Here is a 26946-nt window from a genome sequence, read left to right as displayed (position 1 = left end):
GAGACGGAGACTCCACCATCCCTCTGGGCAGCCTGTGCCAGTGCTCTGCCACCCTCAGGGTAAAGAAGTTCCTCCTCATGTTTATGTGGAACTTTCTATGCTCAAGTTTGTGCCCATTACCTCTTGTCCTGTCACTGGGCACCAGTTTCTCCTTGATTTGCATGATGGGAATAAAAGGTAAAATATGGTTGTGTGACTTTGCAGGCTGTTGCCCAGACAGACATTTTCTACCTTCTAGGAAACGCCAGCCAGTACGGGTCACTGAAATGCCAGTCCAGGTCCAACCTGCTTGCATGGATCCCATGAGGAACCACGAGGGGTGCCGAATCTTACAACGACCCCTTGGTCGTTCAGGGCAGGCACCCCAAGTTTTGCTGTGCAGCACTCCACTAGAGTCACTAAGATGGCGTGAAGGTGGCATAAGGTAACGCAGTAAGTCATATCTTGGCCCCATGGCTAAACTACAAACGGGGATCTCCACCTGACACCACGTCTAATAAAAACACACGCAGCACTTAATTTACTTTAATTTAGTATGCTATCACTATGGTCTTCAACACATACTACCATCTAGAAACTTAGATGTGTGAATTATTTTAAACATGTAAGAAGAATGTCACTTTTACAGGACTTTGTTGTGAAGGAAATCTATTTTCATTTTAGCTGAGGATTTGTTTTAATTTTACTAGTGCTACTGCTGCAGATAGGTCACTTTCCTTTGTCTGAATAAAGTTTTTTGCATTTCTGAAAATTCTGCGCCTGTCAAGAAAATGTGATTAATTTTTTTAATTGATCCAGTGCAGTTGCAGGGCCTGTCAGTACCCGAGATGGAGACGCAACACTCTGTGCGGGATTCCTGTATGTACGTTAACTCCATATGGCGTGCTGCTGCTAACAACTAAGCAAACAGCTTTCAGAGTGCCCATCTCTTACCTACTTTGGCATCTGCACAATTATACTTTTGAAGTACACATCTCGCCACACTATCACTTCAATTACTAATTTTAATTGTCAAGGAATGACAGCGTGTGATCTTGTTCCTCCTGAGCAGTCTTTCAGCTGCTGGTATCTACTCTATGGCCCAACTGGAAAGGTCAGAAGCTCAAGCTGCATGAACAGGTGGATCCTATCACAACCCTGCTCACTTCTGACATGCGCCTCAGTCTTCATCAGGTTTGGCTTTTTATACAATAAAAAAGAAATACAATAAAAAGAGACAGAGCACATGCACACATGCAAGCACTTTGTACTTTCAAGTGCCTCCCCGCCGGATGCTACCCTCCCATCTCCCACCCCCCAAATTTACAGATTTTCCCAAAGTACAATGTCCACAAAAAAAGATGGTTTATTGGACTAGACTAAATGATGTAATGCTTAGGCACTGTATTTGTATTAACAATGCTCTTGCAGAGGTACATAAAATGACAGATGGATTTTTTTTTTCTGCCTGTAATTAAGTCTAAGCACAGGAAATAAATGACAAAAAGGGTATCTGATGCTTTCCAAGTCACATAACTTTTGATAGACTATAAAAGATCTTGTATACCAAATGTGAATATAATTTCAACTTTTTGCTTTGCTGAATTCATTTTGTGCTTTTGAGTTCTCGTGAAGCTGTAAAGAATTATAAACTATTAGAGCTTGAGAAGTCCAAAGTTGATCATATTCATAACAAAAATGTAGAGACAATCATTACAAAATACTGTCCTTAAAAAGGTATGCCACATTAACTTATTTGACTCACAGCGTGACTAGTAGCTGCAGAACTGGAATAACACTATGAAAAAAACCTATGAAGCGATATCAAGCAGGTCAGATCAGTTTTTCTTTTCTCTTTTCCTGTCGATACATCTCTCCTTGTGGCTGTGGATACCAGTACCATTGTGTCTGTGGATATCCTAGATGTCACATTTAGTTCTCCGTTTTTTGTCTTCAACATTTATCGGAATTGTCACTATCCAAATATTTTGGGTAACGTATTAAATTTAACCAAACAATGTCGATTAAAATACATTGACTGCGCTTGGCTTTTGTTTGTAAAGTTGTCCTGAATGAAATTGCAGACACCAATGAAGACAATACACACGACATACGTATATTTACAAAACACTCCACCAGTTTCATGGCACAGATGGATTATGCATGAATCCCAACAAGCAATCACATCACTAAAATTTTTGATTAAAAAAACGACTGCCATTTCTGCCCTCTCCATTTAGCACCGTGGGCAACAAAATATTTGGACAAGCAACAGGTTCAACGGTTCCATGACCAATAGAAAAAGATCCAGACAACCATTTAAATGCATTTCCATAGTAGGTTATATGTATTAAAGCCAAAACCAAACAAAACCAAACCTCAATGCATCCTGATCCTGGATTTTTCTGTGCACACCAGATCCACCTACTGATTGTTTGCATCTATAACCTTGGAGGAATATGGCATCTTCAACCTAATGCATTAACCACCATGCACATACAAAATGCTTTTATGCATATTCCACAAGAGACTTCTCACCCACAGTACAAGATAAACAGTACAACATATTGAACAGCCTTTCTTAAATCCTACTTACCATCGTCTTGTCAAAAAAAATGCATTATGCTAATATACAATGAGGTTTTTTAAAAAAAGAAACGAACAATAATTGCTCAAACAGCACGTATCAGATGTATTCTCCAGAGTTCTTTACTGATGAGTCAAACGAATACAAATTAAAGCAAAACCAAATAAAATTCAGTCCTTTATTTTAAACAAGAAAAGATGAGCAAGATGACTTTCTGGCAGTACCACAAACCATGGACTGTCACAAACTTAGTGCAAGAACTGGCACGGATTAGAACTGAGCAACTGAGACCAACCAGCAATCTACAAGTACACAAGTATTTAGAAGAAGTTCTAGATAAGCCATGAAAAAGCAGTTTCACTCCAGTTGCTTATGGGGAGTGTGATCTGGCAGAGATCAACATCAAAGACTGGTAAAAAGTAGTACTGAAGTATGCAAATGTATTATGTCACAAAATTTAATTCTGCTGGCTGAAGTAGCCCAATGTTTACCAGTTATAGTAAGACAAGGTAATGAAGCAGACCTACCCTCTCTCTTATAGGATCACAGATGTAACCGGTGGGAAGCTTCATGAATAGCTTTGCCTTGGCACCAGGTTGTGCTTTGAAGCTGAGCTCTAATGTAGAGATCTGCTGCAAAGCCTTTGCCTTATTCACGTAAGCAAAACTTTCAAAGAAAGATTTAAAATCTTCCAACCGTATAAAAAATGCTTTTATTTTCATTTGCTCTTTGCTTCCTCACAGCTCCCCCTCAGAATGCATTAATGGTCTCTCACAGAAGTACACCACATTCTTTACCAAAGAAGCAAAGAAGAAACAAAACATGCACATTAGTAATAAAATATCCAAATAAAAACTTAAGTCAAGGAAATGCTGCAGAAAAAATTCTTCTCGTTCTACATCAAAACCAAAACCAAGCTGTCTAGGCTGTCAAGTTTTATCCTGTATTGAGAGGCACCAAAGCTTTTAGAGAGATGTGTGTCCCAGCCAAAGACGTACTGATCGAGCTCTCTTTAGGGCAATCAGAGGTTCATTCACTGAATGAGATCCGAGTTCTGATAAAATGTGGTGACACCAGCTGCTAAAGTAGAAAACAAGGAGTCTCGTCAGACCTTCAGGAAAGACAACAGTGGGGGTGGTGGGAAGACCTGCAAATATCAAAGATTCCTCCCGTGTGAGAGCATTACTTCAGTTACAGTAAATAGAAGAAGCCAGCTTACAACATGAAAGCGTAAGCCAGCTTTGGCACTTGTGTTACTGAAAATAATGTGGTGACTGTTCCCAAATCAGCAGGCAACCAGCTGTGAAGGCTTATTTGTAACAGTGACCACCCGAGCAGCCAGGCGCTTCTTATCCCAGGGAAAGCTTGCTTCCTACCTGTAAAGCTACCCAAGTCCAGCTGTTATTAAACAGAGAAATGAGGTAATCGTTACTTCCAGAAGAAGAATTAACAGGATGCCAAGGGTGACATATGAAAAATGATGGGGTAAAATTTTAAAATTAATGAACTACGAGGTTTAAAATCTACATTGTCTTTTTCCATTTTAAGCTCTGTCCAATGAAAGACAGTTTAATAGCATGAAGTGCAAGTTTTCTTAAACTGGCTCAAAAAAAACCCCACTGGAACAATCAAACCCTGAACATTCCTTAATTAAATGAAAAAGTCTCTAGGGAATGACATGGGCAGAGACCATACTTTTTGTAGACCAAACCTGAGCAGAGATTGGATTTTGTTTCTTTTCTGTAAATACACAAAAGTATTTCAAGATACAGCTGAAGTGGTGTCAAAATAGCGATGACCCAGGTCACAATCAGAATTTTGTATATACAATTTGTATTAACTTAAAAAAATAAAGAAGTTCAAAATACCTCCAGGGAACATTCTAGGTTAGCAAAATGTCCTGTACAAAAGTAGGCCACATCTGTTGGTTTAAAAGAAGTCCATAGCAGTTGGTCTCTTCTTAGCTGCTATAGTAAATGGTTTCTTCATTTGAGGCTGTCCTGCTGGGGTACCTGTGGGTGACTTCAGCACCCCATGACGGGGTTTCTGTTCAGGATTGAAAGCCACACGGGAGGGTCCTTCTGGGCTTACTAATATACTTTTGTCAGTCTTCTTAAACTCTGTTGAAAAACACGCAAACCAGTTAAAAGAAATACTCTCTGGGGAGACCTTATAGCAGCCTTCCAGTACCTAAAGGGAGCCTACAGGAGAGATGGGGAAGGACTCTTTTTCAGGGAGTGTAGTGACAGGAGGAGGAGTAGCGATTTTAAACCGAAGGAGGGAAGATTTAGATTAGATATTAGGAAGAAATTCTTTACTGTGAGGGTGGTGAGGCACTGGAACAGGTTGCCCAGAGAAGCTGTGGATGCCCCATCCCTGGAAGTGTTCAAGGCCAGGCTGGATGGGGCTTTGAGCAGCCTGGTCTAGTGGGAGGTGTCCCTGCCCATGGCAGGGGGGCTGGAACTAGATGATCTTTAAGGTCCCTTCCAACCCAAACCGTTCTATGATTCTATGAAATACAACTCCTGGAATAACTGGGCCCTTCCATCTATTGTGGAGTTGCCCATCCCTGGAAGTCTGACTTAGATCTCTAAGTCCATCACTAAGGATTAGCAGCCTAAGGCTGCAGAAAAAATGGAGAAGCACATCTCTTAGCAGAGTCCCTTTGAGAAGGGGGTCTGTTGCACAGAGAGGCTGTGAACCATCCCCCATGGTTTCATAGACCACTGGAGACTCTGGGCCTACTCCTCGGAAACAAGTGTTCCAGCTATCCTGAAGAACACCTCACTTCAGTTTAAAAGATGACGATTGGTAAGAGGTGGGTCAACTCTGACTCTTAAACAGCACTGCTCTAGAGACTTTTTGTTATCCCTTCTGCCAGCAGGTAGGCATTTATTTCTCTTTGTGCAGCTATGTTATATTAACATAGAGTTATATATATCTAAACGCACTATTCTCCATTTGAACTTGGCCTATAGCACACCTCAGAGAGATAAAAAAAATTGCAAAATGAATACATGGAATTAACTTTTATGCTATGGAGCAAGACATTTATTTAACAGCGAAAACACTGTCTGCTTGCAAGTGGGATCCAGAAGGGAACTGACATTTATCGACTCACGACCATTAACAAACCACAGGCAGACAAGATGAAACTGAAACTTTGCTATTAAACAGCCCAAGCTCATCAGCGTATCAGCACCTTTGTTCTGGGAAACAGAAGTGAGCAATGCAGACTGTGACGTGCATCCGTTTCCCTAAGAGGTGCCCTACAGAGCAGGCAGCTCAGGAGGGAGAGTCGATCGCTCTGCTGCACTGTTTTCGATCCAGAAGGCTCCTTCTGCAAATCAGTAACGGAGCCCCCTGGAATCACTCAGATCTAGCTCTTGCGATGAATGTCCTAAACTTTATCATCTCCTCTGGATGGGAACTTGAGGGTGGTTTGTAAACTATATACAAATATTGAGACAAAAAAGGATCAGAATCCTCCTGTTTCAGAGAGGAAGACTATAGGTGTGTATAAGTGTGTACAGCTTCCCCCTTCCGTGGCTACAAGAGAGATTGTGGAGACACACAGATGCATTAGACTCACCAGCAGTCATGTTTTTATTCAAGCCAAACGTCACTTTTTTGGAGCTGGACGACTGCAGCTTGTTCAGCTATAAAGACATGAAATAAAATAAGATTTCTGAGGCAATGCTACAAATTCTTTTACCTGCATCCCATCAAAACCAATGTAAAGCAGCCTACTTCATTTGATTTAGAACTCCCCCAACCGTCTTGCAGTGACCCCTGCTAAGACAGCAGTTTTTCTAGCCAAAAGCAAACATATTCCATTTGTAGAGAACTCACATGCTTTCCTTAACATCCTTATGTAATTCAACAATAAACCAGAAGATATTTGTGTATTATATACATTGGCCCTGCTGCACTCCGGCCTCAAAGTGCAAAGAGGGCTTGAAAAGATATTATGTGTTAAAAAGGTTTAGAAAAGAGGGAAGTCTTCTGAAGCCCTGTACTGTTGCCAGCTTCCACAAATAGGAAGAAACGGGAGGCTCAGAGTCCCTTAGCAAGTCTGAAAGTCAGTTTATGTTTTTGCTGTCTTGCAAAATGAGCAACTCCTTCAGAACGGAGTCCTTTCAACACGAAAATATTTTTGAAAGCGGGGGGGGAAAAGAGACTTTGAAGATGCCTACAACTCATTTTCTGAAACTCTGGAGCCATGTGTGACTCTGTCTACAAGGAAATGCAACAGCATTTCCAGTTTCATCTGCCCATGTTAGGAGACTAAGAGCGGAAAAGACAGCATGAGAGAGGTCCTGCCCTTTGCTGGGGCAGGCAGCGTGGGAAGAGAACTGTGCTCGGACTTGGCTGCCATCTGCAAGATCACATTACCTGCATGGATGCCCTGGTGGAAGAGATGGTGCTTCTGGCTTTCCTGAAGAATACTGCCTTTGGTACAGTTGGTTTTTCAAATTTTACAAAATCACTTCCTGGTTTTGCTTTCTTTTTCTTTAACGGTGATAGAGCAGTGCTGCTTTCCTGTAAGGGAGGGAAAGCAAAAAATGCTCTCAGTACAAAAATGCTGTAGTTAACTCTACCTAGTACAGTGATCAGAGCTTACCACACATGGCTTCTGTAAATATTGGCACAGCTGAGAGACAGCTAGTTGGTACTCACATAAGCTAATTATCATGGTTAACTCTCAGGAGTTAGTTTTGCAGTTAGCATGACTGAAAACAGAAGTTTAAGTAGGTTCTGTGCTGAACTAGGAAGGGCATTGCAAAGCAAAGGAAGAACGTGTAATGCATTTGCCCGGCTCGTCAGAGTGCAAAGACAGAGGTTTTCTTTATGTGCATGAGGCTACCTTATAATGGACCCAACTCTCCTGCACACAAGCGCTGACTTTTTTTTTCCTTGCCCTTAAGCAAAATCTCTTCTGTGGTACCTACGGATGCGTAAGATACGCAACTAATGAACAAACCCAGCTTTAGGCTAAGATGGAGACTTTGGAGGAAAAAAAAAAAAAAAGTGGAGTACGAAGTCTGTCTCTACTCTCAGAAATCCAGCTATTGTGTATTGCTACTAGTTTGCTGCCTCAAACTCATCCCGAGGATTGCCATTTAAAGCAATCCTTCTCTCCATCCAGCACAAGGCAATTCTTAGGACCTGCACTGGCAGTGCCGCTAATGAAGCGCACTGCTCCAGAGCTTTCCAACCTGCTGTCTATGGGCCCCAGATATCTGTGGACTACTGTGGGGGAAAGTTCAGCTATGCTTCACAGCGACCTACAGATGTCAAATTCCGTAAGCAATTCGCAGCCGTGCTGTGGAAAACGTCCAGGGGATATGGCCTCTTTTGATTTGAAAAACATTTCTGCATTACATAAAGTGAAAAAGTGTAGGTCTTTTAGCTTTCTGAATTCTGGAGACAACTGTGAAACAGTGCTGAACTTCTCTGACTTTTCCCCTTCTCCCCCTCCTCCTCCCTCTCCATATTTGAAGCTAATTCTTTGGAGGCGTGTGTTGTCTTTGAAATCAAGAATCAAAACATGCCCCTCATGATTTCTGGGCACAAGACCAGTATTACATAACTAAAACCAGGAAATAAACCAACATTTTATTTCTCAAGCAATGAAAACAAAGCCTGATTTCCTCCACATTTGTGCATTTTAGTGTTACCCTGCCCTGTTCTTTCCTATATCAATACTCTCATTCTCCTCCGACTCAATTCCCAAATTTGTCTCCTTGTCACCATCCCCGCGCTCCCACTCAACACACACATATACACACAGCTACCTGAATTGGGCAAGAAACAGCAAATGCTATAGTTCATTTGGAATTACACATGAGAAGAGTGGCCCGCTAGCCCATGCGCTGACTGGCCAGCCAGCCAACAGACAAGTGCTGGCGTCATGCTGCTGCCTTTCCCTCAGTGGCTATGCTAATTTGCGCCAACAACTAATTTCCGTGAAGCTTGCAGGGACTTCATCTAGAATCTATCGCACGACTTTGAACCTGTTGGTCAGTTGCAGCAAAGTTTTACAGAGATGGGGGTGGCATAATCGTATTTTCTTAGAAACTAAGCTTTTATAGAGAAAGAAAGACGAGGTATGCAACATGCAATAAATATTTATGCAACAGGAAAAAAAGCAGGAAATGAGCAGTTAAAAAGAATTTCAGTGGCAGGAGAGGGAAGAACCCCTGCATTTTCTCTCTTAGCCATGCTACCTAAAATACATAGTGCAAAATAATTCTTGACTCTCAAATCGCTCAGCAAAATCAACCCCATTCTACTCCCTCATCAATGGCTCTGACATCCAAGGTCACAGTGTCATATTCTCTGTTCACTCTTTCCCCAAATACTTTCCCCATACAGCACTAACAATTTGTTTGAGATTTAAGAGAAGCGAGCTAGGAAAAGAATGCACTATTGGAATTGCTGTAGACAAATTCACAAGGAGCTTATATTTATCTACGTGTGGCTGCGGTTGCTGAAAAAGGGATGTTCCACCTTCCTGTTCTACGATTCTCATCCTTTTGCCAAAATATGCCCTTTGTGAACATGCTGCAAGCTCAACCAGGGACCCAATGCAAAAGAGTAATTAATCCAGGGACCAAAAAAAAAGAAAAAAAGACGAAGAAAAAGACAACCCCATACCCTACAACCCAAGTTTCAGCTAGATGAGTTCTTTCAGCTGAGTAGCTGGCACAGGCTTTACTGTCATTGCACAGGAGAGTCTAAGACCATGGTGGTGGGTGGGGACTTCTGGGGAATTGAGTTCTTTTTGGTGACAATGCACGATGACATGAGCACGCAGCCTGCCCATAAAGCCCCACACTCAGAAAGCTAAAGCTAAATTTGAAAACGAGCCCGGCAGTTCTTCTGAAGAAGGCAGAGAAAAGAATGAGATATACGTACCCCCTTCCTGCTCTTCTTGCATGCAGTCTCCAGAACTCCATTGGCTTCAACAGGATTTAGCACCTCTTTTACTTTTCTCTTCTTTTTCAAGGTTGCTGCTTTCTGGCTGGAGACTTTCATCCCTTCCAAACCAACTAGCTTTGTCTTTGTCTTCAATTTGACCTTTCTGGAGGACACTGATTCAGAGCCTGCATCTCCTGACAGGGTCTCCTTGATGGATTTCATGCCAGTTTGCTGCAAAGGGGTATCCCCATTCACCAAGACAGCCCCTGCTGTCTGTTTCTTTTTCACAACCTTAGGAGTTAACGGTGTGACAGATGAGTTGATGTCCTCTGCCTCACTGGCATTAGCTGGTCCATTCCGACACACTGGTTTTACAGGAACATTTTGCACTTTTGGGTTCATTTTCTTCAGCTGACTCTTTTTACTCTGTTCTGCGTCTGTTGGACTGTTCTGTGCAGAGATACTGTGATTTTCTCTGGTGTCAGTTACTACGTTTGTGGTCTCATTTGCCTCATTTACTAGCAATTTCTTTTTCTTCCTTTCCTTGTTATTTTCTGGCACCTTTCCCTGGCTAGAAACATTAGATCCAGATGTTTCAGCTATGCCTTCCTCACAATTTCCATCAGCTGTTCCAGAATCAGCACTTGGTCTGTCCCTCTTTCTTTTTTTCCTCCTCTTCTGGGAAACTGATGCCTCCTTTGCACTTGACGTCTCTTGTTCATCCTCTAAATCCATCCCAAAAAGAATGTCATATAACACAGATGTGAAACACAAAGGTACTTCAAACAACTGAATTCTATTCTATTCCCCCCCCCCCTTTTTTTTTTTTCTTTTCTTTTAAAATAGGCGTACCATTTTCCTGCTATCAGCCAGCGCAACAGTTTTACTACTACAGCTTGTCAGGACATTGCATTCCTCTGATGCCTGGCCTAATTAATATTTTGCTGATCTTGCCTTGTCACAGCCGACATCTAAGCCATTCCCTGCAGGAACCCTGTTTTGTAGAGCAATATTGCTAGAAAAAGTTATTACCCACCTGTTAAGCACATCAGAAGGGCAACTCAGGGGTTCAGTAGTTAGGTGAGATAATTTTGAGTATGACTGGGCTTGTGCCATGTCAATATAAACCATGATGCTAGAGACACTTGCACCTGGTTCTCAGTAACTCCCTTCACCTTTCCAGAAACACCCCCAAATTCCTGCATTCTAACAGTCATCCTATTTTAAGACGACTGACGTGTTTCTGTTTTCCTACAGCTGATGCTCAATGGAGCAATGCAAACAACTGCTTCCAGTTCTGCTTTTAATTGAAATTTTTGAGGTGATGCTTGCTTCAAAATTGGTAACGACATTCCCACCACTGTCAAATAAACATTAATTTCACATTTAACCTTCATCACAACATGATACAAATCAGCACATCCTGAACAACAGGTTTGCCTTCTTCAGAACCTCTTGTTTCTGATACTTTGCCAAGTTACACAAGTGACAGCAGATTGTCCTCTTCCAAAGGTTGATCTTGCCTTACCTTTTACTTTTTCCAACTTGTTTTTTTCCCAAGGCTTGAGAGCTTTTTTCTTTCGCCTTCCCCTGCTGAATTCATCATCGTCTTCATCTGTAGAAACATCTTCAGGAAAATCTCGGGGGAAGATTCCTGTTGAGGAGGAAGTATAAGGTATCTGAAAACTAATAGTTCTATTTCTATTAACAGTTGTATACAGTGTAACTCCCACAGAAAGAAAATCAACTCCTTGTTGCCCACTCAACCTGAAAGAAAATCATACGAGTGATTCCATTTAAGTAAAAATAATACTCTCTCATTTAAGGACAAAGTACAGGGTTGCTCCAATTAAGAAGGGGATTTGGCCATCTCACCCAAAACATGTAATGTGTCTTAATGAGATTTAAGAAAACCCCACAAAATCCCCAAAAGAGTATTCTTGAAATATATATTTTTTTAAAAAAAAAGATTTGCAATACACATTGTACAGGATTATTACATTCCCTTTAGCGGAAAGAAGGTACTGTCTTTGTATGCTGCTCAGTCCTTACCTTCTGCTAAGTCCTGGAACCTGCAGATGGGGAAGAAGGGAGAGAAGGAAAAACAAAACAGTATTACTGGTTTAGTACCAATAATAACACTAGCAGCATTGTACTTATTATGGTTTTGCTGAAATAGGAACAACATATTTTGCACAGGAAGCTACAAAGAACTCATTCCAGAAGAAATACCTCAGAAATTCAAAAACTCAAACCAAATCACTGAAAGTACTGAGAAAAAAGCAATTTAACACTTCTCCAGTATCTGTAACTTGCATCGCATACAATCTAGTGTCACATTGTGCAGTACAAATCCACCCAGGGTAGATAAACTTCAGCTAGCTGCAGTTGTCTAGTACAATACGGAACAGCAGCACAGGCTTCAGGCAACTTATGCATATTATCCAGGGCTGCGAGACCAGGACAAGCGAGGGTGGAGAGAAAGCAAAGTAAAAGTTGTTTTGGACAAGGTGCCACATGCAAGGTGTATTTCAACAGAACTCACTTTTTGACCAGCTTGTACAGACGCTTTCTGTTAAGGGAAGGCGTATTTTTCTTGCTCGCCAATTCAAAGAGTTTGTCAGCAACAGCCTTATAATCAAACTGTTGGAGGAAAGTATGATACAGCTTTTCTTAGTTAGCTTCTTCATGCAAGATAACCCAATGTGACTCATGTTATCAATGCTTCAAGTAGCATACACATCCTTGAAACAGCCACTTCCTTTAAACCAAAAGCATTTTTTTCCTCTGTTGAAATATACATCCCCTACACATGTATACTGACTTTTACAGATCATAGAATGGTTTAAGTTGGAAGAGACCTTGAAGATCATCTAGTTCCAACCCCCCTGCCATGGGCAGGGACATCTCCCACTAGACCAGGCTGCTCAAAGCCCCATCCAGCCTGGCCTTGAACACTTCCAGGGACGGGGCATCCACAGCTTCTCTGGGCAACCTGTTCCAGTGCGTCACCACCCTCATAGTGAAAAAAATCTTCCCGATATCTAATTAAAATCTACTGTCTTTGTTTAAAACCATTACCCCTCGTCCTATCACTACATGACCTTATAAAAAGTCCCTCCCCATCTCTCCTGTAGGCCCCCTTCAGGTACTGGAAGGCCGCTATAAGGTCTCCCTGGAGCCTTCTCTTCTCCAGGCTGAACAACCCCAACTCTCTCAGCCTGTCCTCATAGGATAGGTGCTCCAGCCCTCTCATCATCTTTGTGGCCCTCCCGTGGACTTACTCCAGCAGGTCCATGTCCTTCCTGTGCTGGGGACTCCAGAGCTGGATGCAGTACTCCAGGTGGGGTCTCACGAGAGCAGAGTAGAGGGGCAGAATCACCTCTCTGGATCTGCTGGCCATGGTTCTTCTAATGCAGCCCAGGATGCGGTTGGCTCTCTGGGCTGTGAGTGCACATTGCTGGCTCATGTTGAGTTTCTCATCAACCAACACCCCCAAGTCCTTCTCCTCGGGGCTACTCTAAAGCCATTCTCCACCCAACCTGTATTTGTGCTTGGGATTGCCCCAACCCATGTGCAGGACTTTGCACTTGGCCTTGTTGAACTTCATGAGGTTCACATGGGCCCACCTGTGAAGTCTGTCCAGGTCCCTCTGGATGGCATCCCTTCCCTCCAGCGTGTTGACCACGCCATAACAAATGGTTGCTTCATCAACAGAACAGTTGAACTTGATATCACTTTCTCAAACATTCCTAGCCTTAATTCTTACTCAAGAGAGAAGCCAACCAACTTCAAAAGCCCCGCAAATATCTAGCTAAACACCAGATTGACTGCAGTGACTTGGCTTTTAGCATACATTTTTGAACTCTTGAAACAGGAAGGGAGGAGCAGAAAAAAGAAGACATGGGAAAGAGGAAAGAATAATTCAGAATTTAGATATGGATTTATTTTCTTAGAAACTACCCAGAGAGTACACACTACATAAATACCACCTTACATTATTGCAGAAGGAAATTAAAAGTTTATAACGTGTTTATTGAACTAACATCCTTTACTTTTGTACCTCTTGAAAGGGATGGGAAAAAAGAAAACAGAGGGGGAGTATCAGTAAGCCACAAACCTGCAGAACCGTCCCAATATCGTCATCAGCATTTTCATAAACATCCTCTGTTTTTTCAGAGCTCTGTGCTGATTTTCTTGACAAACATCTGTCTACTATTATAAAAAAAAGACTGAATATTAATGTTTAGTTTGTGAAAACTGAGTTAGCACACACTACTCTGATAGAAGATCAGGTACGTTTTTCTTCATGTGATCTTGTGAGCCTGATCTGATTTAACTACTTTATGTCACCGTTATGCAATACACAACTGTGGCATTATCTCGGTGCCTTTTAAAAAACTGCGTCTGTACCAGAGTATATCTGGATTGAAAACCTTCCTGCTCAGCTTTCTTTATTTTTTTAATCTAAAACTCCCACAGAATGCCAAAACCTCATCTTCTTCAAAAATGTTACGGACATGCAAGAGCCAAAGCCAGACTGGATTTTATCACCTAGCACTGTTGCAGAAAGCTGATACTGCCTGGTTTTATAAAGACCACTGATTTTTGTAACACGTTCTTTTGGAGTCACTTTGTTTAAGCACATCTGAAGGGAAGAGAGGAAAACACAATTATCCTTACAACACCTTGAACATGTTTTTGACTGGTTCAGAGCAGAAATGTAAAGAAACAGATTTTTAAATCCTAGCAAGCGTTACCAAGGCCATTTATAAGTTCCTCCTCACCTGTGGTTTTAAGCACCTCTTCATTTTCCTGTTTGTCTTCTTCAGACGCATCCTCCTCATCACAGTTGCTACCCAGTTCTTTCATGAGGTCCTCAATGGCGTAGGGGGACTGATCCACAATGAGCTCAAAGATACCAGTGGCCACAGCATGCAGCATACACCTACTGTGTTACAAGAGAGCAGGGATGAGAGTCGAAAGGCAGAAGCATGTACACACCCTCCCCCTCACATTAAAAAAAAGGCAATTCGAGGGACGTGGGGGAAATAGGTAAGAAAGAAGAAAATGGAAAAACATCTAGATCTCCAGATGAGGAAAGTGAAGCTGCTACTTCCTAAACAGAAGTCCTTTAATTCAAACAGTGTCCTGCCAATGTTCTCCTCTTAAATTTCACTGTGTTTATATGCTGCTCTATATTACACTGCGACAACAAAGACTCTGACCAGCTCAGCTGTTCTATGCATGTTTAAAAAAAAAAAAAAAAAAAGACAAAACCAACCATCAGAGGCTGATACAATTCTTATAAATCCATGAAGACTATCTATAGCTTTGACAAACACAAGTTATCTTCAAATGACTGTGCACATCGTTAGTAAAATATCTTTCTTCCTCTACATTCTGAAGTTATACTATGACTCTTCTTCAATCCATTTATTACCATGTGGAGTGGTATATGCAGAATTCCTTAATTTTTAAAAAAATATTTATCCTTTCATTAAACTTACTCCTTTGATTTGGCAGCAATTTTGCAGAAAGGCTCAATGAACTTGAGATTCTGGTCTGCTGTGAGCTGTATGATTAGAAAGAAAAAAATAATGAGTACAGTAAATATTGTATGTGTACACTCAAATTCCTCCGATATTTGGTGTAGGGGGTTCTTCTTTAAGAATTTAAGTCAAAGTCTTTCAGTATACAATCTAATTCCAACTGACAGGAGTATCCAGTGACTTTGTGTTACCACTACCAGATATTCCCTGGAAGCATTATAAAAATGTTGACTGCTTTGCAGGCTTTAATCTACAGAAATGCAATAAAGGTTCTTATTTTAGATATGGACACATCAGGCAGAGAAAACTTACATAATTTTGTGCACTTTCACAAAGAAGGTCTATAGCAGACATGAATAAGATCTGGGTTTCTCTTAACTGGACTGCTTGGATCAAAACGCTGCCAGCTACAGTAGTACTAAAGATAAAAATCCTTCCCTAAATTCAATTTACGAGCATCAGCTGTGATTTCAAATAGTCTAGAGGACTAATTCCCCATGCTTCCTGTGAGTGGCTTAGCCACAGTTTTGTGACTGGGGAGCTGCAGAAATTATTTGGGCTCTAAGTGCAGGCAATTCTCCTGTGCGGACCTCTTCTCTCTCACACTCCACAATCCCGAACCACAAAAGCTGCAGGCAGGACTGCTTTCAATACTGACTGCAAAGAATACAAATGGAAAATTGCTAACAGCTTCGTCCATTGCAAGGAGATGTATCAGATGCCAGAAACAAGAGGAGGTAGATGAGCAGAAGCCTGGAATGAAATGTGGGGCGGTGGGCAGCTGGCCCTACTGGAGTAACAGGAGAAATACTCTGGAAGAAGTTCAGCAGCGACAGCTGCATTAACAGGCTTTCAGCTGCTGCAAAACTCTGCATCACTGTGCCATCAACCAAAATTAAGGGCAACTGAAACAGCAATGTACAGCAGAGAAACACAGATGTCGTCAATAAAATAAACAACTGGATGTAGAGGGTAAATTGCTCAACGCATGAGCAACAATGTTTGAAGCCAACAACAGGCAACTCTGAAAGCTCATGTTCTTCCTCTATTTAGGTGTATTATACAATCAGCCAAGAACAGGCTTTACAACAGTTTTTGCAAAAGCAAAGACTGGCAAACGCATTCACACAAGGGAAAAGATGTTAAGTCCTTTCCATTGAAACAAATGAGAATGGTATAACTTTTCTATCACTATTTCCAACCTCAATTTGGAGCAGTATACCAGTACTCAGGAGTGTGAAACTACTATATTCTCACTGTCTACACTAAGACATGAAAAAAAGTAGAAGCAAAACTTGCAATAACTCACTTTCTTCATGCTTATTCAGTGTTGCTATGTTACACTTAAAACTGTTAAAACACACATAATCTAAAAGTTATATTTGTTCTAAAATGCTGCATGCCACCATCAACATTACCCAGGAAGAAAATTACAACATATTTTCTAACCTCCTTTGCACCAACTTTAGCCAATTCATCCAGATAGATATCAATGAAATGTAACTTTATCCCAGTGGGAGCATTGCTGTCTGGGTCCATAACTTCTTTCATTAGTAGCGGAAGGAATAGTTCAATTAGACTGAAAAAAAAAAATAGAGAGGAAAGAAAAAGAACAAGATATTCACGTTTAATTGCTCACGTTCTATTTGCTTTGAAAGCAAATTCTAGTCATTCACAGGTTTACCTATTCTTTAAGATGGCTGTTTAACACTCATAAGAAATAAAGCCAGTGACTAATTTTCACATCTTAAAAACAAAATTTAAAAAAATCCATCCATAATCATAACTCCTTACAGTCTAGATGATTTTGTAGCATCAAACAATCCACTCAATGCAGGTTGTTACACTGAAAAATCACTGTTCTAAAATTCACACCTTAATTTGCACTGAAGTTTTTTATGCCATATGATTGATGGGTAGGAGGAGGGATTCTGCTATTTGAGCAGGGCGTTCCAAAGACACAGCTGTTGCATTCATCTGTCCTTGATGGGCAACACCTCATACCCTTCCATTTTAAGAGACAGTTTTCATTTTGGTGCACACCCAAGGCTGAAATTTAATACTGATCCTTCTCAAACTCATTTCAACTGCGCAGACTTTGCCTTTGTTAAAGCATGTTATCCACTGCCCCTTGGAGCAGAAGAATTACACTGAAGAACAGATCAAGGGCTAAGCTAGGCATAAAAAAAAAAAATCATCATCCCAATAGCTCAAGCCAGAAGGGAAAGAGCTGTGTACAAGTAGGACTGTGCCTCTGTTCAGTTACTGACTTCTGGAGTACTAACAAATACTGCTGAAGTGACATGGCTCAGAGAGACATGCTGTCATTGCTTCACCTTTTTCTTTTTTTTCCTGAGGCCTATCCCTGCTATCTTTCAGGAAAGCGAAGCTTTGTATATTCCACGTTTTCTCCCCATGCGTTCTGTAGGACCTCCTGTAATTTTGCCCAGAACAAACATTTCCAGTTCCAAAGAGAATTTAAAGCATTCCAAAGCAATAAAGATTATTTCAGTCTACTTTAAAACACCTTTCTTCAAAACCATTTTAAAAGAAAAGAGAAATGGGAGACACTCTAGGCAGCTTTTAGGCTCCACCTAGGAGGGGAAGGCTCCCTCAACTCTGAGCTCCCTCACTCTGCAAAGAAAGGAATTATGATCTTCTCTTCCCACGCTGCCTCCTCTGGTGGTAAAGAGCCTCCAAGCCATCCTCCAAGTGAAGCTGGAAAAAGGGAGGCCAAAGCCCTAAGAAACCTTGTTAGAGATGAGTTTGGGTGACTGTGTCTCTGCCACGGGACTGTGAGTGGGGAAGAAGGGCTTCATCTTTATCAAACCTCCTCCCACCCTTTCTGTTCCTGTCAAGGAGCATTTTCATCTCTTCAACCTGTGGTTAGTTACCCAATGCAAAATTAAGGTAGAACAGTGGGGATGGGGTGTTACTTTAGCTTTGCATTCCTTTCTATTTCCACAAAAACATGCCTATGCGCACTCCACATTTCAGAAGGCAAGAGAGAGAAAAGATAACCTTTAATAATAAAGGTTATCAAGCACTTTTAGTTAAAAGACTTAAAGCTCTTCATCAGCTTAAACACAGAGCAAGCTTAGAAGTGACATAAGAGCTCTAGACAGAGTAAGATGACTGCAATTATCTGCAGTTTGACAGAATATGGAAGAAATACAAACACAACCCAAAAAAAATATTTATTTTCTCTATTTTTTGGGATGCAAGTTTCCTCCACAGGTGATATGCCATTGATAGCTCTCCTGGCTAAATCAGTCAAATCTAGCAAACTCAATTAAAAATTTGGAGCCCTCAGATTTCCCAGATGCTTGGAATACCACATGACAAGCTCCTACATTCAGGTTTTGCATGAGCATACATGAATTACTTTCTCAAAGGTCTTTCTGTGAAACATGCACTAAATGCCTTAGGTGAACGTGAGAGTAATCGATTGCAGTGTGTATTTAACTTAATGAAGCTAACACCTAGCTTTGTTTCTAGACTACGTATTGTAAGTGACCTGGAGAACAAATAAGCCTTAGTGTTAAGACTTCATGACAGCGCCATCTATGGAGAAAAAGGATCTATTAAATGAAAATACATTTAATGCAGGTAACTTGGGCAACTTCTTTACGATGCAACTACATTCAGAAATCTGCTTACCTTTCATCCCATTCATTTCTTTTCAGCACTTCAAAGGACTGCCTCAAAATCCTACGCATTAGCTGCAAAGTACAAAATTCATTATACATGTTGTTCATGAAAACAGATAAAGGAGTTGAAGTGACTGTAATATGAATAGATTTCTTAGTCAACCTCTTCATAGCACAACAAAGTAGAAAGCTTCCTCATATGAACATTTTGACAGACTTGTCTATCATGTCAAGCAACAGAAGGATGCTGTGAAGCTCAAAAGACAATAAACTATTTTCGTATCCTAAGCCCAGAGAAATCCGTGACCATTTCTGCTACACAGCTTTCTCTTGCTCCATCACCCTGATTTCTTCATTAAGTGCGGCCAAATCTAAAAAACCCCACAGCTTAAACTGGAGACAATATGGGACAGATGATAACAATAATTTAATTTACTTGAAACTTGCACTAAGAGACAGCCATACATTAAACTGGCTCAAAAAACTTCACTTACTGAAATACCCAGTTTCTGCTAATATTGAGAAACAAAAACCAGCAGTGAATATGGCTGCAATTAACTGCTTTCAAAGAAGATTAACGTGATTTTGTTCTTTACAAAAGGTAAAAAAGGTAGGTCTTTCAAGATTCTTCTCTCTCTGATTTTACTATTTGTTCTAATATAGTCTTTCCTACAGAAAGAATTCGGATAGCTGAATGCACTACAGTGGATACTTCAGTGGTGGAAAGTTGGGGTTCTAGTGACAAATACTTTATACAGTCATAAAAAAGTCTTTAAACTGTCTGATCTAAATAACTGATGTTGATGCAGTGTCCTCTGAGACAGTATTTATATTCTGTAGAAAAATCAATGAGAAAGGAAGGCAAACAAGAAAGCACTTGCAACCTGACATGAACCGTAATAGCTTTCATATTTGCAGTGATTTAAAAGCCTTTAAAACAAGTATCTCTTGCAATGTGTCAAGAAGACAGTCACTTGTCTTCTCTTACAATATACATAAATGCATGTGCAAACAATGCTGCCTTCCAGCACACCACCACCGCGCCTTTTCTTGCAGAAAAGACCTACAAGAGAGTTAGTATTACCATATAGTACTTATCAAGACGCAGATTGTCTATCCCATTCCATTCACGGTTCATAGTTTGCCAAAATGTCTGGATGAACAGGTGTCCTGTAAGAGAGTAAGAAAAAAATACCTGTGTGTCTCGCACAATGGTTTATTTTGCTAACATAAAAGAATCTCAAGAAATCACTTTGATGCGGGAAAGGGATGCATTTCCCTAGGGATTTCCCTAGGGATGGGGACAGAGACACAGGAAGACATTCTTGAGGCAGGTACAAGGACAAGACAAACTCCAGAACAACATAAGAAAAGGCACACAGCTATTTTCAAAGACAAGTGTAATTACAGGCACAGCTTTCTATCTATTTTGTGTTATAAACACACAAATTAGAGCAAAATATCCATTCAGCACTCATTTCTACCCATGCAAGTTTTGGCATTGACTTAGCACTCTATTTCAAGTGCATTTTGGATACTAGGTGCTTAACAGCTCATGAAACAAGGTTGGTTTTGAGTAGGAAATACACAGAACAATTAAGTCCATGCAGAATGGCAAAGTAAGGGGACAAGTTTACTCTGTTACCTGCTCTGCAAAGCCTCACTTTTATCACACTGGAGATACAACTCTTTCCCTGCAACAGCCAGAAACAAACAGCGCCTCACGCTTCCCTTAATGCAATCACACACACACCACTTGGACAAAAAGCAAAGATGAAAAACAAAGCAGCACCCCTATCTGGCTGCCTTTATGCTGGCACTGTGATAGTGGCCTCAAAATCACCAAAGATGAAAGTACCTTACAACGAATTACATAGTGAATTAGTACTTACGAGCCTCTGTATTCTGAATCACATGGATAAGCTGTGAGATATTGTCTGCAAGTTCCTCCTAAAAGTAAATATAGTTAGTTTAGCATGTTTCGGAGCTTGGTCTCCTCACTAAACACGCAATCAGAAAACAGCAAGGAGTATGAATATCATGAAACATCCCTCAAAATTAAAAATATTCTCTTAACAGCTGCTTTAGTAGTGCAGTTATCCCTTCACTGGGATTAGGTCAGTTGAAAGAGATGATTCAAGGGCATCAAGCCCTGTTCATTTCAACAGATCTCTACACAAATCATCTTTTTAGGACAGCAGACAAAATTAAACCAGGAGGAGAAAAATCCCATTTATTTAAATTAACCAATGATGTAAAACTTTAGGGGTGCTGTTTTCATATAGCTTAATTGTAGGTGGAGCTCGCTGTGCTATGTGTGAGATAAAGCTTGTTCATGTAAACTGGCAAGTGATTTGAAAACAGATTAGGTGAGGTTACTAAAATTTGGTAGTAGGGAATAGGGTAAGATTTGGTAGTAGAGATAAACTGGTAAGAGCTACAAAGTTGGTAGCAGAGGAAGTGCCACATAACTAAAAAGAAAATGAAGTGTGAAACTTTGAAGCAAGGCTAACTAAAGGTTGCAGGTATGTTGTAGTTGCAGTTAAGGGCAACCTGCTGTTACTGCTTTAGCTCCACCAAATCAATACACTCCTTAACAGTATATATTTCAGTTCTGGTTTTGGAAGATAAACTGCTACACCTGCCATTCAGAGGGTGACTCCAAACATGATATCATTTAGGCTTTGGTTCATGTGGTCAGGATCACCGAGTTACGGTCACCCCTCCTGCACATGTCACATATGTGCAACAAGGGAAGAAGAAAAAAAAACGTGAGCAAAACTCACTAAGGTCATCTTTACTATTCCAAATTGGTGTGTCCCTATAGTGTATTTTAGAAAAGACTCACTCAAGCAAATATAAAACCAGTTACTATACCTGTAGCAGAGGTTTATCCTGCATCCACATACAATAGAACAGGCCTTTCCATATTTTTAGCAGCTCTTCCTGGCTGAAGCCACCTACAGCACAGAAGAAGTCTGAATGACAAATCCCACATTTCCACCAAAATGTTTTCATGCAGTTTCCTCTGTTCCCTGCTTTCTTCTTTGTTTTTGTTACATTCTTTTGCGCAAACCTTGGTTCCTACTGGAAGCACGCTAATTGAAAGGCAACTTAGCATTGTTCATTGATTCCATGATAGTAAGCTTCTATTTTGTACCAAAGTAAAAAAGATTTCAAAGAACTTACAGATGAGATGAATTCTGATAAATCCCTCTGGCATACTTTTAGCACGAAGTCTGAGAGATATTTTTAATGAGGGCATCATGTCTAATTTTGCAACAGAGGTGATGTGCGAACCCTCAAGCATAACTGACAATGATTTGAGGGGGTTTTGTTGTTTTTTCTTTTTAATAAAGCCTCACTTTACCAATCGTTTTTTTCCTTACTAGGGGCTTATTTTGACAGAATAGGCATCTAGCAGTCAATAAATTTATTTCGATATTAAAATGCATAATCAAAGAGTCTGAGAAACCCTAATGAAAATACTTTCCTTACAGTTAGTCTTGAGGTACGGTGTCATCTGAATTTTAACAGCAAAGAATATTTTCACTATTAACAGTATAAAAAAATCACGTTCTAGTCAAAATCACACACTATAAAAGGGAAGTACTACACGAAAAAGAAAATTTTACTATCAGTAATAGTTGTTCAAGAGCGTTTTAAAAAATAGATTCTTCATGACATCACACATATTTCTGGGAAGTAAAATTATAATGACATACTGTTACAAGGTAGCTACAGTAACCTACCTACAGCTATTTTCAAACTATGTCCTATTAAGTACTCTCAAGTAATTTCAAGAAAAATCATGTTAAAAAGGTAATGATCTTCAGTAAGCTCAAATTTGCTCCAAAAAGATCACTGTCACTTTTGACAAATTTTCAGGGGGTCTCACAATCAAAAAGCCTGAGACCCAGTGCTAGGTCTAAATTAAGTACCTCCTCCTGGGACCAAATCATTTGAAAGCAGTTATCACTACTGCACCATTCTCCACTCAGACAAAAAATTGTAAACATGTTAAACTGTCTACAGTCATGCTTGGTTAAAAAGAATGGAAGTAGAGCTGAGTAAAGGAAATATGCAAAAATGCTACATAGGAAGCAATATGTCTAGTAATATTAAGCATTAATTATGAATTTAACTTAGATTTGTCAGTAATATTAAGATTAAATATGAAAGTTGGATTCACTGATTTAATATTCATTGAAATATTAAAATTAATAACATGTATTAACAGAATTATACGCTATATACGTAGCAGTAAGAAGCAGGCTTAACCTCACACGCAGCACTAACTCTACAGAGGGATCAGACATTAGGCTCATGTCCAGGGGATGTCAGCTGCTACCTATAAAGATGGCTCAGGAGTTCTTCCCTGTCTAAGGGAACACAGACTTCCACGGAGTTGCTTTTCATACACGGCGGGCTTTTTGAAGTCTTCTAGGCAGTCCCTCATCCATTTGACAAAGGACCCTGATCAAAATGTTTTAGAGCTCATTTCTTATCCTAGTCACTCAAAGAGAACTTTCGAGATTGGGTTTTCCACCTTATGCACTCTGCTGTCACCATCCACAGCTGGCAAATAACAATCATTCAAGCAAGGTATTCAAAAACCTGTATCTATTGTATTAGCGACCACACTGTGCAAAACTTAAAGATACCTCAAGAAAGATTTTGGTTTTAGGGCTTGGATTGTAAGTTTGTCCCTATGTAGAGTGCAGGAGCTTGGATCAGTAACATTGCAACCACTCACTGAAGACATGCTACTTTAATGCAAGCCTTGTTAGTATTTCTGTTTGGGAGTTAATGCTGTTTTGACATTGCTATCCCTAAAATTGTGGCAATTTTTCCTGTTCTAGATAATCTCCAAGGACCAGATCCTCACGGGCTCATTTCAGTGGAAATGACATAAATCATTTATAGATCTGTGCCCAAGTAAGCGCAGCTCTGTCACATAGAAAACCACTCTGCAATCGTTCCTCTTTTATAAAAGTTACTCTTATTTACTACTCTTTCACCAATTCATTTACCAATTGCCTCCATAAAGATACCCTCCTATTACCAGCCCAGTACAGCATGCTCTTCTTCTCTTTCAAGGCAAGGATTTTAATAATGAGTTAATAAGAAAACAAGGTCCCCTTCCAAGGAATAATGTGCTTATCCAAGTTCACATGCACACACAATGACTTCAGAGCTTCAGTAGTTCTGTGCCTTCTGTAGAGTTTAACTTCTTGTTGAAAATGAAAAGCTCTAGTTTTTCGCCCCAGCACAACCCGTAATTCTGCCGTAGCGCAGACCATACCGAGCCGTCCTGTCCTACCTACGAAACATGTGACTGAGGTGAGTGTCAGGTGAATTCCACCACCTCTTTCAAAAGTTAGCATGTTCTCAACTGTTCCAGTTAGGGTATCTACCTGGGTTATCTAATGTATGAGCCTCATCTCTCTCAGAACACTGGATATAAGACAGCGAATTAATAAATAACTTTAAAAAAAAAAATCTCTCTCCTGAACACAACACTTTCTCTCCAAGTCCAGAGAAGTTAACCTTTGTTTAAATATTACTAGCTTGACTAATACGTAACAGTAAGTCAATCTAAGAGCTCTGGAAATTAGTCACCCTTGTTTCTTACTCATTTACATTTCATGGTGGGCTGACTTTAACATGCAAAAGGTTTGCATCCCAACTGACAATTTCCCTGTGGTGGTTTCCTAGTATCTTAAGGCATTAGCTTAACCTGCCACCTTTTCCTTCAGTTAGGGCACTCCTGTCCATCTGGCAGGCTACTGCCACAAACTTAAATGAATCTTTGCACTTTGCAATGAGATGCACCGAGCACTACTGAATGCAAAGAAGCCGTGTCCAGGTTAGCAAGTCTCCAGAGCAAAAAATAGCTGGTGGTTCAGAAGGTGCTTGGGAGAAATACACCCACTTGCTCTTACTAGTCCTCAGGCAACCGCTAGACCTATCATAACTCTCAGAAATGGGATAACGGGATATCTAGCTCTCTGGCCTGACCCCGTAAGGTTGTTCTTATGTGCTCTTCCCTCTGTCAAATGTGGCTAATGGGTCAAATGCTATTTGGAAAGGGCAGAGGCTAAGGGGAAGAAAAAACATCTATTCCCCAGTACCTTTTCAAGGAATTTACTCAGGTTGAACCAGCATTCCAGTTTCAGTTTAGCTTTTGGGGTGCCAGTCTAGGCTGGCTTCCTGAAAGCCAAAGGAGTGTGTATGCATAAATCTCTGTACCAGTTTCCCAATGCTGCAGGAAGGTTTACTAGGTCAGACAGAGTGCTCTGCAAATGCTCATGAACAGTTTCCTCCCACGTTGTGTCCAGCTTGAAACACAGCGTGTTGGAAAAAACAGTCCAGAACATCACAGAATCTCTTGGACATCTCCACTCTGTGTTCCCTATCACTCCAACGGGAGGGTTTACTGAACTGGATCCTAGCATTCACACAATGCTACGACTGACCTCATAAACCTCCTATAACTTGCATCCACGAGGAGAGAGTGCACAGGAGGCACTTCAGGTGCCAGCAGCTTCAGACTCGCATTAGACAAGTTGTCTCCAGGGACATCACTTAAGTGGCCACGCACTGGACTCTTGGTACTAAAGTGGCAGTACACAACTCCAAGTAGGATAATAAACCTTGTTAGAAAAAAGCTTTTGATACCATGAATGCGGAGGTAACCCAGATAACCTGAATGGGGAACAGAATTGACTGCAATTATACAAGTGGTGAAACACTTCTGAGCTTTCCTCAGTTCCCTCCAATGCCCCTGAATATCAGTCCCGGAAACAGGCAGCCACCACCTCACCAGACAGCATAGCAGAAAATAAAAATTATATGCTTGTCCTGGTTTCAGCAGGGTTGGAGTTAATTTTTTTTTTCTAGTAGCTGCTGTGTTTTGTGTTTAGTATGAGAATAATGTTGGTAACACATATTGGTTTAGTTGTTGCCAAGTGACGTTTACATTAGTCAAAGACTTTTTCAGCTTCCCATAGAGGGAGCACAGACAGGACAAGCTGGACAAAGGAATATTCCATACCATAGATCCCATGCTCAGCATATAAATGGTGGTTGGCCAAGGGGCAGGGATCTGTGATCATTGTTCGGGATGGGCTGCATAATCAGTCATCCGGTGGTGAGAGTGACTTGTGTTATATCACTTTATTTTGTATATTCTTCTACCCATATTATTATTACTGTTATTTCCCTTTCCCATCACTGTTCCATTCAAATGCCTTTATCTCAACGCATGTATTTTTTTTTTTTCCTTCCCCCTTCTTTTCTCCCTCTTCTCCCTACCCTGCTGGGGGAAGACAGTGGGTGACCGGCTGCGTGGTCCCACTTGTTGGCTGAGGTTAAACCACGACAATGCTCCGTACACTGGCGTAGGTTTAGTCTGGGTCAGCTCACTGCCTTTACCTCCTGTTCCTGGGAAATATATATATATGTATATGTTTATAGATATTCCTGGTATAGCACGTGAGCTGTACCGCTCTGATCCCCGCAGTGTTAGTGCTGTCAGCAAAATCCTCCCCGATCCTCCCCGGCCTGCCCGCGGGGAAACCTTACGGGTGAGGATCCCAAAAGCCCCGCGCTCCGCTAAGGGCCGCCGGCGCCCTGTGATGAAATTGATGCGTAAAAGTAAAAAATCAAAAGCAACCAAAACCAACAACAACAAAAAAACCCCAAACACCCCAAAACCAAAAAACAACCCAGAGTCCCCGCAGGCGGCGGCTGCGGGACCGGGGCACCGGAGCCGGGTGGCGGCTCCCCGCCCCACGTGCTTCCCCACCCCCCGCCAGCCGCCGGCCGCCGCCGCTTCCCCCGCGACACTGACGGCCCCGGCCCCCGGCCCCATCCCGGTCCCCGCCGCTCCAGCCCCGCCACCCCCAGGCAGCGCCGTGCCGGGCCACGCCGGGCCACGCCGCGCCGCCGTGCCACGCCGCGCCGGGCCCTACCGGCGGGGCGCTGGGTGCGGACGTTGATGTAGCCCCGCAGCTTCTTCAGGGCGCGGTCGCGGATGCGCTTCTCGTTGGCGGCCAGACGCTGCGCGAACTGGATCTCGGGCGGCTGCACGGCGGCGGGAGCCATGGCCTGTCCCCGGCCCGGCCCGGCCCGTCCGCGCCGCGCAGAGCAGAGCAGAACCAGGCGCCGCCCGATGGCATCACCCACACCCCCGTCGCCCGCCTTTGCCGTCATCACAGGGCGGGCGCCGCCGTGGCGCCAGGGCGGTGGA

At 41.6% G+C, this 26946-nt stretch overlaps 1 protein-coding gene across 3 annotated transcripts; it reads right to left on the bottom strand.

The window, feature by feature from the left end:
• Window positions 1–1327: 1327 nt before the first annotated feature.
• On the bottom strand, window positions 1328–26923 carry RRP1B (ribosomal RNA processing 1B). 3 transcript variants are annotated; one of them, XR_012589360.1, is made up of 17 exons: window positions 26669–26923; window positions 21570–21652; window positions 20585–20642; window positions 19777–19862; window positions 18703–18764; window positions 16492–16621; window positions 15001–15065; window positions 14278–14441; window positions 13611–13705; window positions 12036–12133; window positions 11543–11562; window positions 11019–11144; window positions 9488–10215; window positions 6962–7108; window positions 6159–6225; window positions 4435–4686; window positions 1328–3646 (listed from the first exon to the last, which is right to left on the bottom strand). XR_012589360.1 is itself a non-coding variant. In XM_074603025.1 (17 exons), exons 3-17 carry the CDS (start codon window positions 21597–21599, stop codon window positions 4496–4498), a joined length of 2067 nt encoding a protein of 688 aa, XP_074459126.1. In that variant the 5' UTR covers window positions 21600–21652; window positions 25172–25400; window positions 26669–26888; the 3' UTR covers window positions 1328–4495. The 3 variants fall into 3 exon arrangements, 2 of the variants coding, with proteins under 2 accessions (XP_074459126.1, XP_074459111.1); XM_074603025.1 differs by adding an exon at window positions 25172–25400 and having other exon boundaries at window positions 1328–4686; window positions 26669–26888; XM_074603010.1 differs by having other exon boundaries at window positions 1328–4686.
• Window positions 26924–26946: the final 23 nt, after the last annotated feature.

This window comes from Larus michahellis, chromosome 1, assembly GCF_964199755.1.
Source record: "Larus michahellis chromosome 1, bLarMic1.1, whole genome shotgun sequence".
Classification (NCBI taxonomy): Eukaryota; Metazoa; Chordata; class Aves; order Charadriiformes; family Laridae; genus Larus; species Larus michahellis.
Note: the sequence above shows the minus strand (reverse complement) of the source record. Positions and strands in the feature narration are given on the sequence as shown.